General features: G+C 40.9%; 1 protein-coding gene across 2 annotated transcripts in view; it reads right to left on the bottom strand.

Moving 5' to 3' along the window:
- The window catches only part of ZNF496 (zinc finger protein 496), a 45,999-nt gene that overhangs the window by 24,249 nt on the left and 4,648 nt on the right, over positions 1 to 17,102 (bottom strand). For both annotated transcript variants that reach the window (XM_061423162.1, XM_061423161.1), the window contains exon 5: positions 12,553 to 12,629. In XM_061423162.1, the coding sequence (XP_061279146.1) occupies positions 12,553 to 12,629 (77 nt within the window). The remainder of the gene's footprint in view (positions 1 to 12,552; positions 12,630 to 17,102) is intronic.

Consider the following 17,102-nt stretch of genomic DNA (forward strand, 5'->3'; position numbering starts at 1 on the left):
ATCTAAATGACATATCCACAGAGGCCACGGCAGTTCAGAGGACAACCATAAAAGGCCAAAAAGTGAGTGGTGGCCCAATTCCTGGAAATCTCTGCTCCTTCCCCAAATTAGAATAATCTTCCCATTCGTTAGCCTATGAAGTTACTCAGCTAATAAAAATAACCACCATCACACCTCAGGGCCACTCTTGCCTTCCCAGACCATATACACTGTGGAGTATTTTCTCCCAGTGCCTCGTACTTCCCCAGACCCCGACCTCATGCTCTGGAGCTGCTGCTCTCAACTTTTGAAATGACCCACATTGTCCACAGAGTGTGAAAGTTAAAGTGTTAGTTGCTCAGTCATGTCTGACTCTTTGTGACCCCATGGCATTCTCGAGGCAAGAATACTGGAGTGAGTAGCCATTCCCTTCTCCAGGGGATCTTCTCAATCCAGGGATGAAACCTGGGTCTTGCACACTGCAGGAGGATTCTTTACCGCCTGAGCTACCAAGGAAGCCCATCTACAGAGTGTGTATTTCTCTAAACTCGCTTCCACTTTACTATGGTCTGCTAGTGTATTCCCTCCTGCACAAAGCCAAGGACCCTCACTTGGTGGACTGTCCCAGGGAATCATTCAAGACCTAGGACATGACCATCCTCTCCTGTGTGCCATATTTTTTCTGCAACACTATCACTAAAAAGTTATATGACAAAAATTCTTTGCTTGATCAAACTTTAGTCAGGCTCCTGAACCTTCCCCTATGCCCTCTGTGCACTTCCTCATAAAACCCAATTTCAGCATTAAGTCAGTTTAACCAGCAACTAAGCTTAGCACAGCAGAGTGGTTTAACCAGAATCTTCTGTCTTCCACAACTGATTGTGTTCCTCATCCCTTACCACCCCCTAGGTCATGTCTGATCACCCTGGTCCAGGGGTCCCCAGTGCCCGGGCCATGTACTGGTACCGGTCTGTGGCTTGTTAGATACCAGGCCACACAGTTAAGAGGTGAGTGGTGGACAAGTGAGCAAAGCTTCATCAGTATTTACAGATGCTCCCCATCACTGCATTACTGCCTGAGCTCTGCCTCCCATCAGATCAGTGGCAACATTAGATTCTCACAGGAGTTTGAAGCCTACACTGAACTGAGGAGATACCCCACATCCAAGGTCAGGAGCTGCGGCTAAACTTTGCTGGAGTGGCCGTGACCGGGTACCCCGCACCCAAGGTCAGAGAAACCTCAGCAAGACAGAAGGCGCTGGAATGGCAGCTGTGTGGTGCTCGAGCAGCTGTGAGAAGATACCCCAAATCCAAGGGCAAAGGAGATGCCCCAGCAAGAGGGTAGGAGGGGCGAATTCGCATTTAGAATCAAACCCCATTCCTGCCAGAGACGCTCAGAGGGCTCAAACAAACCTTGTGCACACCAGAACCCAGGGACCCCATAGAGACTGAGACAGAACTGTTTTGAGTGTCTCCTGGTGATTGCAGCCATGAAATTAAAAGACGCTTACTCCTTGGAAGGAAAGTAAGCGAAAGTTGACCAACCTAGACAGCATATTAAAGGGCAGAGACATTACTTTGTCAACAAAGGTCCGTCTAGTCAAGGCTTTGGTTTTTCCAGTAGTCATGCATGGATGTGAGAGTTGGACTATAAATAAAGCTGAGCACAGAAGAATTAATTGATGCTTTTGAACTGTGGTGTTGGAGAAGACTCTTGAGAGTTCCTTGGACTGCAAGGAAATCCAACCAGTCCATCCTAAAGGAAATCAGTCCTGGGTGTTCATTGGAAGGACTGATGTTGAAGCTAAAACTCCAATACTTTGGCCACCTGATGCAAAGAGCTGACTCTCTGGTTGGATGGCATCACCGACTTGATGGACATGGGTTTGGGTAGACTCTGGGAGTTGGTGATGGACAGGGAGGCCTGGCGTGCTGAGGTTCATTGGGTTGCAGAGTCGGACATGACTGAGCTGACTGACTATGGAGGTATGGGTCAGCAGTGGACTGCCACAGGGACAGGGGCTCTGGGTGCAGCAGACTTGGGTATGGCGTAAGTCCTCTTGGAGGAGGTTGCCATTAACCCTACCATAGAACTGCCAGAACTTATACAGGACTGGGAAATAGACTCTTGCAGGGCACAAACAGAACCTTCTGTGCACCAGGAGTCTCCAGCGGAGGTGTGGGTTGGTAGTGGCCTGTTGCAGGGTTTGGGGCAGTTAGTGTAGCAGTGCTTGGCATGGGATATTTTGAAGGAGGTCCTCATTATCTTCACTACCTCCACCATAGTTTAGCCCCAGGTAAATAGCAGGGAGGGAACACAGCTTCACCCATCAACAGAAAATTGGATTAAAGATTTACTGAACATGGCCCCACCCATCAGAACAAGACCCAGGTTCCCCCTCAGTCAGTCTCTCCCATCAGGAAGCTTCCATAAGCCTCTTATCCTTCTCCATCAGAGAGCAGACAGACTGAAAACCACAATCACAGGAAACTAACCAGTCTGATCACATGGACCACGGCCTTGTCTAACTCAATGAAACTATGAGCCATGCTGTGTAGGGCCACCCAAGACGGATGGGTCATGGTGGAGAGTTCTGACAAAATGTGGTCCACTGAAGAAGGGAATGGCAAACCACTTCAGTATTCTTGCCTTGAGAACCCCATGAACAGCATGAAAAGGCAAAAAGGACACTGAAAGATGAACTCTCCAGGCCAGTAGGTGCCCAATATGCTACAGGAGATCAGTAGAAGAAGTAACTCCAGAAAGAATGAAGAGATGGAGCCAAAGCAAAAAGCACACCCAGCTGTGGATGTGACAGGTGACAGAAGCAAAGTTCGATGCTGTAAAGAGCAATATTGCATAGGAACCTGGAATGTCAGGTCCATGAATCAAGGCAAATTGGAGGTGGTCAAACAGGAGATGGCAAGACTGAACGTCGACATTTTAGGAATCAGCAAACTAAAATGGACTGGATGCAAAAAATAATAATAATAATAATAAAATGGACTGGATGGGTGAATTTAACTCAGATGACCATTATATCTATTACTGTGGGCAAGAATCCCGTAGAAGAGATGGAATAGTCATCATGGTCAACAAAGGAGTCTGAAATGCAGTACTTGGATGCAATCTCAAAAACAACAGAATGATCTCTGTTCATTTCCAAGGCAAGCCATTCAATATCACTGTAATCCAAGCCTATGCCCCAACCAGTAACGCTGAAAAAGCTGAAGTTGAATGGTTCTATGAAGACTTACAAGAACTTCTGAACTAACACCAAAAAAAGATGTCCTTTTCATTATAGGGGACTGGAATGCAAAAGTAGGAAGTCAAGAAACATTTGGAATAACAGGCAAATTTGGCCTTGGAATACGGAATGAAGCAGGGCAAAGACTAATAGAGAAGACTCTACATATGGAAATCACCAGATGGTCAATACCAAAATCAGACTGATTATATTCTTTGCAGCCAAAGATTGAGAAGCTCTATACAGTCAGCAAAAACAAGACCGGGAGCTCAGATCATGAACTCCTTATTGACAAATTCAGACTTAAATTGAATAAAGTAGGGAAAACCACTAGACCATTCAGGTATGACCTAAATCAAATCTCTTACGATTATACAGTGGAAGTGAGAAATAGATTCAAGGGATTAGATCTGACAGACTGCCTGATGAACTATGGACGGAGGTTTGTGACATTGTACAGAAGACAGGGATCAAGACCATCCCCAAGAAAAAAAAATGCAAAAAGCAAAATGGCTGTCTGCAAAGGCCTTACAAACAGCTGAGAAAAAAAGAGAAGCTAAAGGCAAAGGAGAAAAGGAAAGATATATCCATCTGAATGCACAGTTACAAAGAATAGCAAAGAGAGGTAAGAAAGCCTTCCTCAGTGATAAATGCAAAGAAATAGAGGAAAACATAGAATGGGATAGACTAGAGATCTCTTCAAGAAAATTAGAGATACCAAGGTAACACTTCATGCAAAGATAGGCTCTATAAAGGACAGAAATGGTATGGACATAACAAAAGCAGAAGATATTATGAAGAGGTGGCAAGAATACACAAAACTATACAAAAAAGATCTTAATGACCCAGATAAACATGATGCTGTGATCACTCACCTAGACCCAGACATCCTGGAATGCAAAATCAAGCAGGCCTTCTCTACAAACAAAGCTAATGGAGGTGATGGATTTTCAGTTGAGCTATTTCAAACCCTAAAAGATGACGCTGTGAAAGTGCTGCACTCCATATGGCAGAAATTTGAAAAACTCAGCAGTGACCATTGGACTTGAAAAATTTCATTCCAATCCCAAAGAAAGGCAATGCTAAAGAATGTTCAAGGTACCTCAAAACTGCAGTCATCTCACACACTAGCAAAGTAATGCTCAAAATTCTGCAAGCCAAGCTTCAACGATACAAGAACCATGAACTTCCAGATGTTCAAGCTGGATTTAGAAAAGGTAGAGGAACCAGAGACCAAATTGCCAACATTCTCTGGATCATAGAAAAAGCAAGACAGTTGCAGAAAAACATCTACTTCTGCTTTATTGATTAGGCCAAAGCCTTTGACTGTGTGGATCACAAGAAACTGTGGAAATACCAGACCACCTTACCTGCCTCCTGAGAAATCTGTTTGCAGGTCAAGAAACAACAGTTAGAACTGGACATAGAACAACAGACTGGTTCCAAATTGGGAAAGGAGTAAGTCAATGCTGTATAATGTCACCCTGCTTATTTAACTTCTCTGCAGAGTACATCATGTGAAATGCCAGGCTGGATGAAGCACAAGCTGGAATCAAGATTGCTGGGAGAAATCAATAACCACAGATATGCAGATGACACCACCCTTATGGCAGAAGGTGAAGAAGAAATAAAGAACCTCTAGATGAAAGTGAAAGAGGAGAGTGATAAAGTTGGTTTAAAGCTCAACGTTCAGAAAACTAAGATCATGGCATCCAGTCCCATCACTTCATGGCAAATAGATGGGGAAACAATGGAAATAGTGAGAGACTTTATTTTCTTGGGCTCCAAAATCACTGCAGATGGTGACTGTGGCCATGAAATTAAAAGACACTTGCTCCTTGGAAGAAAACTATGTTCAACTTAGATAGCATATTAAAAAGCAGAGGTATTAATTTGCTGACAAAGGTCCACCTAGTGAATGCTATGGTTTTTCCAGTAGTCATGTATGGATGTGAGAGTTGGACTGTAAAGAAGCTGAATGCCAAAGAATTGATGCTTTTGAACTGTGGTGTTGGAGAAGACTCTTGAGAGTTCCTCGTTCTGTAAGGAGATCAAAGCAGTCAATCCTAAAGAAATTCAACACTGAATATTCAATGGAATGACTGATGCTGAAGCTGAAGCTCCAATACTTTGGCCACCTGGTGGGAAGAACTGACTCATTTGAAAAGACCCCGATGCTGGGAAAGATAGAAGGCAGGAGGAGAAGGGGACGACAGAGGATGAGATGGTTGGATGGCATCACCGACTTGATGGACATGAGTTTGAGCAAGCTCTCAGAGTTGGTAATGGACCATGCTCTAGTCCATGGGGTTGCAAAGAGTCAGACAGAACCAAGCTACTGAATCAAACTGAGCAACAAAGATCCAGTAAAGTCAAAAAAAAAAAGCAACTTTTTTAAAAAAGAAAAGAAGTGTGAATATAGAACTGAATAGCACCATCAAAAATAAGATCTAAGCAACATTTATACACTACTTCACTCAACAACTGCAACATTTTTTTAATTTAAATGCTCACAGAATATAAACTAGACAACCCTATACTGGATCATCAAAATCCTGGAAGAAGAGGAGAAACTCCCAACAAATTTGAAATCATACAATATGTTCTCTGAAAACAATGAAATTGAACTAGAAATCAATAATAGAAACATAAAAGGAAAATTTTCAAATCTTTGGAAACTGAACACCACACTTCTAAAGTATGGTGAAGAATAAGGCTCAAGAGAATTTAAAAATACACTAAAGTGATTGATAATAAAACAAAAACACACTGTACTACAATTTGTGGGATGTTGTTAAAGCAGGATAGCATGAAAATGCTTACATAAGAAAAGCTTACATTTGGGGACTTCCCTGGTGGTTTACCAGAGAAGGCAATGGCACCCCACTCCAGTACTCTTGCCTGGAAAATCCCATGGACGGTGGAGCCTGGTTGGCTGCAGTCCATGGGGTCGCTAAGAGTCAGACACGACTAAGTGACTTCCCTTTCACTTTTCACTTTCATGCATTGGAGAAGGAAATGGCAACCCACTCCAGTGTTCTTGCCTGGAGAATCCCAGGGATGGGGAAGCCTGGTGGGCTTCTGTCTATGGTTGCACAGAGTCGGACATAACTGAAGCGACTTAGCAGCAGCAGTAGCAGCAGCTGGTGGTTTACCTGTTAAGAATATTGTCTTCCAATGAAGGAGACACAGGTTTGATCCCTGGTCAGGGAACTAAAATTTCACATGCCTTGGGGCCAACTGAGCCCACAAACACTAGAGCACATGTGCCATAACTAAAGCTTTTGCATTGCAATGTAGATCCTGCATGCTGGAGCTAAAATCTGATGCAGCCAAATAAATAGATAAATATTTTTTAAAAAGGAAAAGAAAAACACAGATTACCACAACTCATCCATTGTGAAATAGATAGCATGACCAGTCCTATACCATTAAGGAAGTTGAATCTATAATTAAAATAGCACACACACCCCACTCCACCCTCAAATCTTTATAGTTCATGTAGTTTCCCTAAAGAATCCTACCAAACATTCAAAGAATGAACACTAATTCTACACCATCTCTTTTAGAAAACAAGAAGAGGGAACACTTTACAGTTAATCTTCAGAAGCTAGTATTACCCTGGCCAATTTAGGCAAAGACAGTAAAGAAAACAAACAAAAACCACTGACAGACATCTCTCATGAATAAAGAATAAAAAATCCTTAATGACATAATAGCAAATAAAATTCAGCAATATATAAAGAGAATTTCACATCAAGAAGTCATGAATGACAAGAAAGCATTTATTCCAGGGATGAAAAGCTGGTTCAAATTCAAAAGTCAATCAATACAATCCACAATATTAACAGTCTAAAGAAAATTCAAATAATCATATCAACTGATAAAGGAAAGGTTTTGACAAATTCAACAGTCACACATAATAAAAACTCCAGAAAAACAGGAATTAAGAAACTTGAACAACTTGATAAAGAGAATTTATTTAAATTTTACAGCTAACATGTTTAACTGTGAAAGACTAAATGCTTTCCCCTCAAGATGGGGAATAGGGCAAGGATGGAGATTTGTTCCCGCCTCTGCTATTCAACAGTATGCTGGAAGTTCTATCCAGTGGAATAGGGCGAGAGAAGGAAATAAAAGAATAAAAACTGAAAAGAAAGAAATAAAACTGCCCTAATTTGCAGATGACATAATTGTACAGAAAATCCAGAACTGCTTAAAATTAAAAACAAAAACCAAAACCCCACCAAAACCCTTCTTAAACTCACCAATGATTCTAGCATGGTCTCAGAATACAAAATAAACTTACAAGAATCAAGTATGTTTCTTATCCTATAAATAAATGTGTTGTCACCACAATTTTAAATATATTATAATTTACAACTGCTGATAAAGTGAAGTACCTAGGTCTAAATCTAACAAAACACATAGAAAATGTATAATCTAAGAATTTATATAACAGTGATGAAATAAATGTTTAAAAAAGTAAATGAAGAACAATATTGCATTCACAGATTGGAAGACTCAGATGATAAAAATGCCCATGTTCCCCAAACTGAAATATAGGTTGGTTTAACAAAATCCCTATCAAAATATCAGTAAGATCCTTTGTAGTCATGGACAAGATTATTCTAAAATTTACAGAGAAAAGAATTAAAATAGCTAAAATCAAAGGGATTAAAATAGCTAAAATAATTTTGAAAAAGAAAGAATAAAATAAAAGAATCAATCTACCCAACTTTAAGACTTAGCATATAGCTACAGTAATCAAACTTGTACAGTACTAGCAGAGAAAGAGACAAATAAATCAATGGAACAGAATAGAGAACCTAGGAAAAGACTCACACAAATATGCTCAACAGATTTTTGACAAAGGGACAAAAGCAATTCAGTGGGGGAGAGACAGCCTTTTCAACAAATGGTATTGGAGCAACTGGACATCCACTGGTAAAAAATATGAACCTTGACCTCAGTCTCACATTTATACAAAATTAGAGGTCATGGACTTAAATGTAAATGGATCACAGATCATGGATTAAAGGTAAAAAGGACTCAAATGTAAAATGTGAAACTATCTCACTTTTAGGAAAAAATAGGAGAAAATCTTTGGGATCTAATACTAAGCCAAGAGTTCTTAGACTTTATACCAAAAGCCTGATACTTAAAAGGAAAAACTAACAACCTGGACTTAATCCAGATTTAACACTTTTGCTCTGTTAAAAACTCTGTTAAAGGGATGGAAAGACAAGTTTCAGAGTAAGAGGAAAAATCTGCAAAACACATATCCAACAAAGGACAAATATATATTGAGTTCTTAAAACAATAGTAAAAAAGTAAATGGTCCAATTAGAACCATGGGCAAAAGTCATAAAGAAACATTTCACATAAGAGGATATTCAGATAGTGGAGAAGCATAGGAAAAGATACCCAACTTTATTAGCCTTGAGGGAAATGCAAATTTAAACCACAATATCACTTATCAGAATGGCTAAAAAAAAAAGTGACAATAATGAACAGTGAGAGGATGTAGACAATGTCGTTATTCATACATAGCTCACAGGAATGCAAAATGGAACCGTTACTCTTGAAAAGGAAGTTACTCTGGAAAATAAAAGTTTCCCTACAAAACTAAATATACACTTCCCATTAAACCTAACAACTGCATGCCTGAGCATTTATCCCAAAGAAACAAAGACTGACATTCACACAAAACCTGTACACAAATGTTTACAGCAGCTTTATGCAAAATGGCCTCTGTGAGGAGAGAGCAAATGAGCCAAGATGGCTGTGTTCAGGCTCTCTCGCCCCACATTTTGTAAATAATGACTATTAACAGTTGAAATCATTTTTATAGCACTGCACATGCACTCATGAGGTACTCCCTTGGCTACTTTGTGGGGTATCCCTGTATGAGCTTCACCATGAAAAACTCTGGCTGCTGCTACATTGGGGCCATGCTGGAGGAACATCATGATTATGGTATATGAGATTATATTATGGCTCTGTTATGGCTACATTATGATTACATTGTGGCTGCTGCTATGGCTCCCACAACAGCCAGGAGAGAGGCTATATTATGGCTGCCATGCCAGCCAGGAAAGAATAAACATGTCTGCAGTTCCTATGGCTCCTCAAGTCTTCTTCCAGCCTCTTAGCTTGTGCCTTGCCTACCCTGGGTTCAGCGAACAGTGTGGACAGTGTGAAAAGGGAGACAATTGGCACTGTGAGCAGGATCAGCAAGAGAGCCCCAACTAGAAACAACCAAAATGTCCTTCAATGGGTGACTGGTTAAACAAACTGTAGTATAGCCATACCAAGACATTCTACTCAGTACTAAAAAAGGAACAGACTACTGATACATGCAAAACCCTGGCTGAAGCTCCACAGAATTATGCTGTAAATTCCCAAATGTTACATACTGTATGAATCCATTCATATAATTTTCTTGAAACGGCAACATTCAGTTCAGTTCAGTTCAGTTCAGTCCAGTCACTCGGTCACGTCCGACTCTTTGCGGCCCCATGAATCGCAGCACGCCAGGCCTCCCTGTCCATCACCATCTCCCAGAGTTCACTCAAACTCATGTCCAGCGAGTCGGTGATGCCATCCAGCCATCTTATCCTCTGTTGTCCCCTTTTCCTCCTGCCCCCAATCCCTCCCAGCATCAGAGTCTTTTCCAATGAGTCAACTCTTCGCATGAGGTGGCCAAAGTACTGGAGTTTCAGCCTTAGCATCATTCCTTCCAAAGAATACCCAGGGCTGATCTCCTTTAGAATGGACTGGTTGGATCTCCTTGCAGTCCAAGGGACTCTCAAGAGTCTTCTCCAACACCACAGTTCAAAAGCATCAATTCTTTGGCGCTCAGCTCTCTTCACAGTCCAACTCTCACATCCATACATGACCACTGGAAAAACTATAGCCTTGACTAAACGGACCTTTGCTGGCAAAGTAATGTCTCTGCTTTTCAATATGCTATCTAGGTTGGTCATAACTTTTCTTCTAAGGAGTAAGCATTACAGAGATGTAAAACAAGTTAATAGTTGTCAGAGAAAGATGAGAGCATGGTGTAAAAGAGAAGTGGGTTTGGTTATAAAAGGCAAAATGAAGGATTCTCCAATGAAGCAAATGACCTGTATCCTTTATGTATCCATGTCAACTCGCTAGTTGTGACACTGTATATTTTCACAAGATATTGCCATTTAAGAACTTTACACAGTTTGTTATGATCCACACAGTCAAAGGCTGTAGCGTAGTCAATGAAACAGAAATAGACGTTTTTCTGGAATTCCCTTGCTTGTTCTATGATCCAATGGATGCTGGCAATTTTGTCACTAGTTCCTCTGCCTTTTCTAAATCCAGCTTGTACATCTGGAAATTCTTGGTTCACGTACTGTTGAAGCTTAGCTTTAAGGATTTTTAGGACTACCTTACTAACATGTGAAATACGAGAAATATCAATAACCCAGATATGCAGATGATACCACCCTAATGGCAGAAAGCACAAAGGAACTAAAGAGGCTCTAAGAGGAGAGTGAAAAAGTTGGCTTAAAACTCAACATTCAAAAAACTAAGATCATGGCATCCAATCCCATCACTTCATGGCAAATAGGGAAACAATGGAAACAATGACAGACTTTATTTTCCTGGGCTCCAAAATCACTGTGGATGGTGACTGCAGCCATGAAATGAAAAGACACTTGATCCTTGAAAGGAAAGTTATGACAAACACAGACAGCATATTAAATAGCAGAGACATCACTTTGGCAACAAAGTTCTGTATAGTCAAAGTTATGGCTTCTCCAGCAGTCATGTATGGATGGATGTGAGTTGGACCATAAAGAAAGCTGAGTGCTGAAGAACCGATGCTTTCAAACTGTGGTGTGAGAGAAGACTCTTGAGAGTCTCTTAGACTGCAAGGAGATCAAACCAGTCAATCCTAAAGGAAATAAGTTCTGAATATTCATTGGAAGGACTGATGCTGAAGCTGAGGCTCCAAAACTCTGGTCACCTGATGCGAAGAGCGGACACAATGGAAAAGACCCTGATGCTGGGAAAGACTGAGGGCAGCAGGAGAAGGGGAGTGACAAGAGGATGAAATGGTTGGATGGCATCATTGACTCAATGGACAAGAGTTTGAGCAAACTCCAGGAAATGGTGAAGGCAGGAAAGCCTGGCATGCTACAGTCCATGGGGTCAGAAAAAGTCAGACATCACTTAGTGACTGAACAATAACAAGTATTACTTAGTATAAAAGTATAAGCAATCTTATACTTAGTATAAAAGTGTAAGGGATCTCTTATGAGTATAAGAGATTCAACTTCATGTAAATTGAACTATATGTGATTTTAGTTATCTAAAAAAATTAAAAATATATAAATTTCATGTGCACCATGATCTCAGAACAGCATTACTAACAAAAGGCCGAAGCAACCTAAGTGTCCATCAATGAATGAACAGATAGACAAAATGCATTATATACATAACAGGCAATACTATTCAGCCTTAAAAAGGAAGGAGATTCTGCACGTTACTTCAAGGATGAACCTTGAGGTCATTATGCTTAATGAAACAAGCCAGTCATGAAAAGAAAAATGCTGTATGATTCCACTTATAGGAGATATCTGGAGTAGTCAAATCATAGAAGAAGCACAATGGTGGCTTCAAGGGGCTGGGAGGTATGAGGAATGGAGGGAGTTACTTAATTTGTGAGGAATTTCAACTTGGGCAGATGGAGAAGGAAATGGCAACCCACTCCAGTATTCTTGCCTGGAGAATCCCATGGACAGAGGAGCCTGGCAGGCTATAGTCCACGGGATCACAAGAGTCAGACATGACTTAGAGACTAAAGCACCACCACCACCAGATGAAAAAACACTAGAGGTTGGCTCCACAACAATATCAATATGTTTAATATTACTGAACACTTAAAAACACTATGTGAAAAATGGTTAAGATAGTATATTTTGTTATGCCTATACTACCATAAATTTTTTAAAACCAAAAAAAAAAAAAAAAAAAGATTTTCATGATGGTGATTTCTAGTTCATTAGGCAGCAACTATCTTCAACAGAGTGATAAAACAACACTGAATATCAAAATATACATCTTTTTTCCCACAAGATGCATATCAAGGCTCATTAGATATTGAATTTACAATATCTCCCTGTGTGTCACACTAATCAAAGATATATCAATTTTTAATAAGAAATATGAGTTTCATCTCCTTTGGGTCGTGTATGTTCAACAACCATCACAGTACCTGATAGATACTGAAACACATGTGCCAAGCACTAAGGCTCATGAGTGACTGCCCAGAAATCACTCACCGGGGGTAGCTGGAAGGTAGTCACCTGCTGTGCATCCCTCAAACTCGCTTCCTGAAGAATGGAAGTGTCTTGCAGGACTGAAAGAGATCAGAAAAGAATCCCATAAAAATCTGAGTCTCTTTTCTTACCTGTAGAAAAAGGATTACCAGATGATGTACGTAAAAAGCATTTGCAAATCATAGGGTTTCTATTGCTTTGCTTTAAGACATGTCAATGTGGGCTTTAAAACGAAATGCTTGGGTTCCAGTTGGCTCTGCCACCAACCAGCTATGTGACTCCCTGCAGGTCCAGGGACCTCAGCTCTATCATCCATAATATGAGGGAAATAAAGGTTAAAACTCCACGGAGTAAAAGGTCAGTAAGAGCTGTTGGCAACAAAGATTTTGTGGGACTCCAGTGTAATGTAAATTTATACATTTATAAGTTTATAAATTGCAAAGCTCCTTAAGGAAGCCTATCTTTCTTATCTCTATTAGATGCTCCTGGAAGAGTACTTGGCACAATACCCTAACCACTAATCACACAAAAATGTACACAAAAAATGTAGAGTGTAGCACTGGGATCATCTCACTCTCCCTTATCCTGGGCTATCAAGAGCCTCTGCTATATTCTCATGTGATTTCTCTCCCCTGACAAGCTCCTGCCTGCACTTCTGCAAGAAGTGAGCCATATACCTGGCTCATGTATATGCAGTGCAGTCATGTCAAATGAGCTGTGTTTCAAAAAGTGCTCCTTTCATAGAATAAACTTGGAAGGATGTACTATCATCTCTCAGTTTAGAGAAAATTCAGATTAACCCCAGTTCATAATGCAAAATCAGTGCCAAATAGAAGCCAATGCTCCTCACCTTTCACACCTGGGATGCAAAGCTTTCTGCAAACAGGGGCAGGTGTGACTACTTGGAACAAGAGCCCAAGACAGGAGCCAGCTCAGCCAGCAGTGACATTTGGGGAGCAGTTCCCTATGGGATGCAGCCTCATCACTCTGCTGCCAGAAGTTCAGGGTTGGTGGGTATGGATTTGGGGAAGGGATTTTTTTTTAATAATTATTTTTTTAATTTATTTGGCTGTGCCAGGTCTTAGCTGTGGCACTCTGGATCTTTTATCTTTGTTGTGGCATGCTGGATCTTTAGTTGTAGCATGCAAACTCTTAGTTGCAGCATGTGGGATCTAGCTCCCTGACCAGGAATCAAACTTGAGCCACCTGCATTGTGAGCACAGAGTGAGTATCAGTCACTGGACCACCCAGGAAGTCCCTTGAAGAAGGGATGTTTTAATTTTGCTCTCATATCTACCACCTTCTGAGGGATAAAACACAGCCCTACCCTACCTTTGAGCATGATAAATGAGCATATCAATACTTTGAGGATTACTTTGAAAAGCTTTCAGCCTCTAAATAAAAACTATATTTTGGGGAAAATCTTCAAGACTAGTAACTATATGGTTTTTACTGGAAATTCTTCCCAGTGATCAATCACCTGAACGTTTAAGGTATTGCTAATAGCTAACTCTCATCATGCTTTCTTTGTCCATTTATTATTGCTCAGGGAAATGGCAGCACTGACCCTTTTGACACGCAGCAGCTGGCTTATCTCAGAACTCTACCAGGAAGTGAGTAGGCTGACACAGTTCCTTAAGACCCTCTCATAGCCACCTGTAGAACCTGTAGAACCCAGGCTGCTGGCATGGGCATGCATGCTGTGTCACTTCAGTCGTGTCTGACTCTTTGCAACCTTATGGGCTATAGGCCACCAAGCTCCTCTGTCCATGGGATTCTCCAGGCAAGAATATTGGAGTGGGTTGCCATGGTGGTTCTCCTCCAGGGGATCTTCCCAACCCAGGGATTCAACCTGCATCTCCTGGATCTCCTGCAATGGCAGGTGGGTTCTTTACCACTAGTACCACCTGGGAAACATTGTTTATCTGGGCAAATGGTTGTTTCTCATGCCTGTGGTTGTGGGCTGAATTGCATCTCCACTGAATTCATATTAAAGACCCAACCCCCAATACCTCAGAACGGGAATATATTTGGACATAGGATTTTTCAAGCAGTAATTAAGTTAAAATGAGGTAATGGGAGTGGGCCCTAATCCAATATGCCTGATGCTCTCATAAGAAGAGGAGATTAAGACACAGACATACATAATGAAGACCATGTTAGAACACAGAAATTTCTGTTGTTTCAGCTGCCCAGTCTGTGGGACTGTATTACAGCAGCTCCAAAAAACTAGCACATCTGTCTTGACTTTTAACCAAGGAAAGGTTGGAGTTTATTTGATTTGTACAAAAATTAGTATAGTTTCACACATAAAGAAACGTACTATGTAACTTTTCTATACTCCAAAGCTTATTACAGTAAAGACAATTTCTGTGAATCACCAAGAATGGATTTCTGGTTCCTTATGCTTTCTTCTGCCATCTATAACTGTAGTACAAAGTGATAAGTCCACCTGAGCTAACCCTCATACCATACAGGTCACTCTCTTCCACCTGAGAGCACCAATTTTTTCCATGGTGATTACAACTAAAATCATGGGCAGGGGACTTCCCTGGTGGTCCAGCGTTTAAGACTCCATGCTCCCAATGTAGGGGCTCAGATTCAATCCCTGATTAGGGAACTAGATCCCACATGCTACAAGGTGCAGCAAAAAAAAAAAAAAAAATCTTAAAAAAACTCCCTGGACTTTCATGGTGGCTCAGTGGCAAAGAATCCACCTGCCAATGCAGGAGGTTCAATCCCTGGTCTAGGAAGATTCCACAAGTCTTGGAGCAGCTAAGTGTGTACGCTACAACTATTGAGCCTGTGCTCTAGAGTCTGGGAACTACAACTACTGAGCTCATGCGCCGCAACTACTGAAGCACACCTTAGGGTCTGGGCTCTGCATGAAAAGCCCATGTACCGCAACTGGAGAAAAACCCTCACAGCAACGAAGAGCTGGCACAGACAAAAAGAAATAACTAAAATTAAAAAACAAAAACCCTAGGAGTTTGCATGCCACAACTAAGAGTGTGAACGCCACAGTGCAGCCAAAAAAAAATAAAAAATCATGGGCAACTCACCCCCCAGTCAGTATTTTATGGGTAGCCAGACATACCTCATTTTATTGCACTTTGCAGATATTATGTGTTTTAAAAAGTAAAGATTTTTGGCAACTCTGCCTCAAAGCAATCCTACTGGTGCCAATTTCCCAACAGCATTTGCTTACCTCATGTTTCTGTGTCACATTTTGAGAGTTCTCGTAATATTTCAAACTTTTTCATTATTATCCTATCTGTCACAGTGACCTGTGATCAGTGATCTTTGATTACTATTACTATACAGTAACTTTGGTTACTATTGTAATTGTTTTGGGGTGCCATAAACTCTGCCCACATAAGCAAATTTAACAGATAAATGTTGTGTGTGTTGTGCTGGCTCCCTGATTTCTCTCCCTCTTTTTGGACCTCTATTCTGTGAGACACAACAATACTGAAATAAGGCCAATGAACAATCCTACAAGGGCCTCTAAGTATTCAAATGAAAGGAAGGGCCACATACCTCTCACATTAGAAGATTTAAAACAGTGAGGAAGGCATATCAAAAGCTGAAACAGACTGAGACTCTTCCCTTGTGTGGCCCAGTGGCTAAGACTGCACTCCCAATGCAGGCGGCCTGGGTTCAATCCCTGGCCAGGGAACTAGATCCCACAAGTAGCAACTAAGAGTTTGCATGCAGCAATTAAAGATTCTGCATGCCATCAGCCAAATAAATAAATATTAAAAATAAAAAAAGCTGAGGCAGGCTAAAAGCTAGGCCTCTTGCATCAAACAGCCAAGTTGCGAATGCAAACAAAAAATTATTGCAAGAAATTAAAAGTGCTACTCCAATGAACACACAAGAAGGTGCAATAGCCTTATTGCTGGTACAGTGGAAGTTTTAGTGGTCTGGATAGATCAAACAAGCCTCAACATTCCCTTAAGCCAAAACCTAATCCAGAACAAGGCCATACTTCTTTTTATTCGACAAAGGCTGAGAGAGGTAAAAAAGCCATAAATAAAACGTTCGAAACTAGCAAATGCTGGTTCACAAGATTCAAGGAAAAAAGCTCTTCTCCATAAAATAAAAGTGAAAGATGAAACAAGTTATCCAGAAGATCAAGTTAACATCATTAACGATGGCGCCTACACTGCACAACAGATTTTCAGTGTGGATAAAGCAGCCTTATATTGGAAGAAGATGCCACATAGGACTTTCATAGCTACAGAAAGGGCAATGCCTGGCTTCAAAGCTTTAAAGAACAGGCTGACTCTTTTGTTAGGCACTAATACAGCTGGTGACTGTAAGTTGAAACCAATGCTCATTTACCATTCCAAAACTCCTAGGACCCTGAAGAATTATGCTAAAGCCACTCCGCCTGTGCTCTATAAATGGAGCAAAGCCTAGATGACAGCACATCTGGTTACAACATGGTTTACTGAATATTTTAAGCCCCACTGAAGAGACTTACTGCTCAGAAATAAAGATTCCTTTCAAAATAGTACTGCTTTTTGAATAGTCTCCCAAGAGATCTC

Source organism: Bos javanicus, chromosome 7, assembly GCF_032452875.1.
Source record: "Bos javanicus breed banteng chromosome 7, ARS-OSU_banteng_1.0, whole genome shotgun sequence".
Taxonomy (NCBI): Eukaryota; Metazoa; Chordata; class Mammalia; order Artiodactyla; family Bovidae; genus Bos; species Bos javanicus.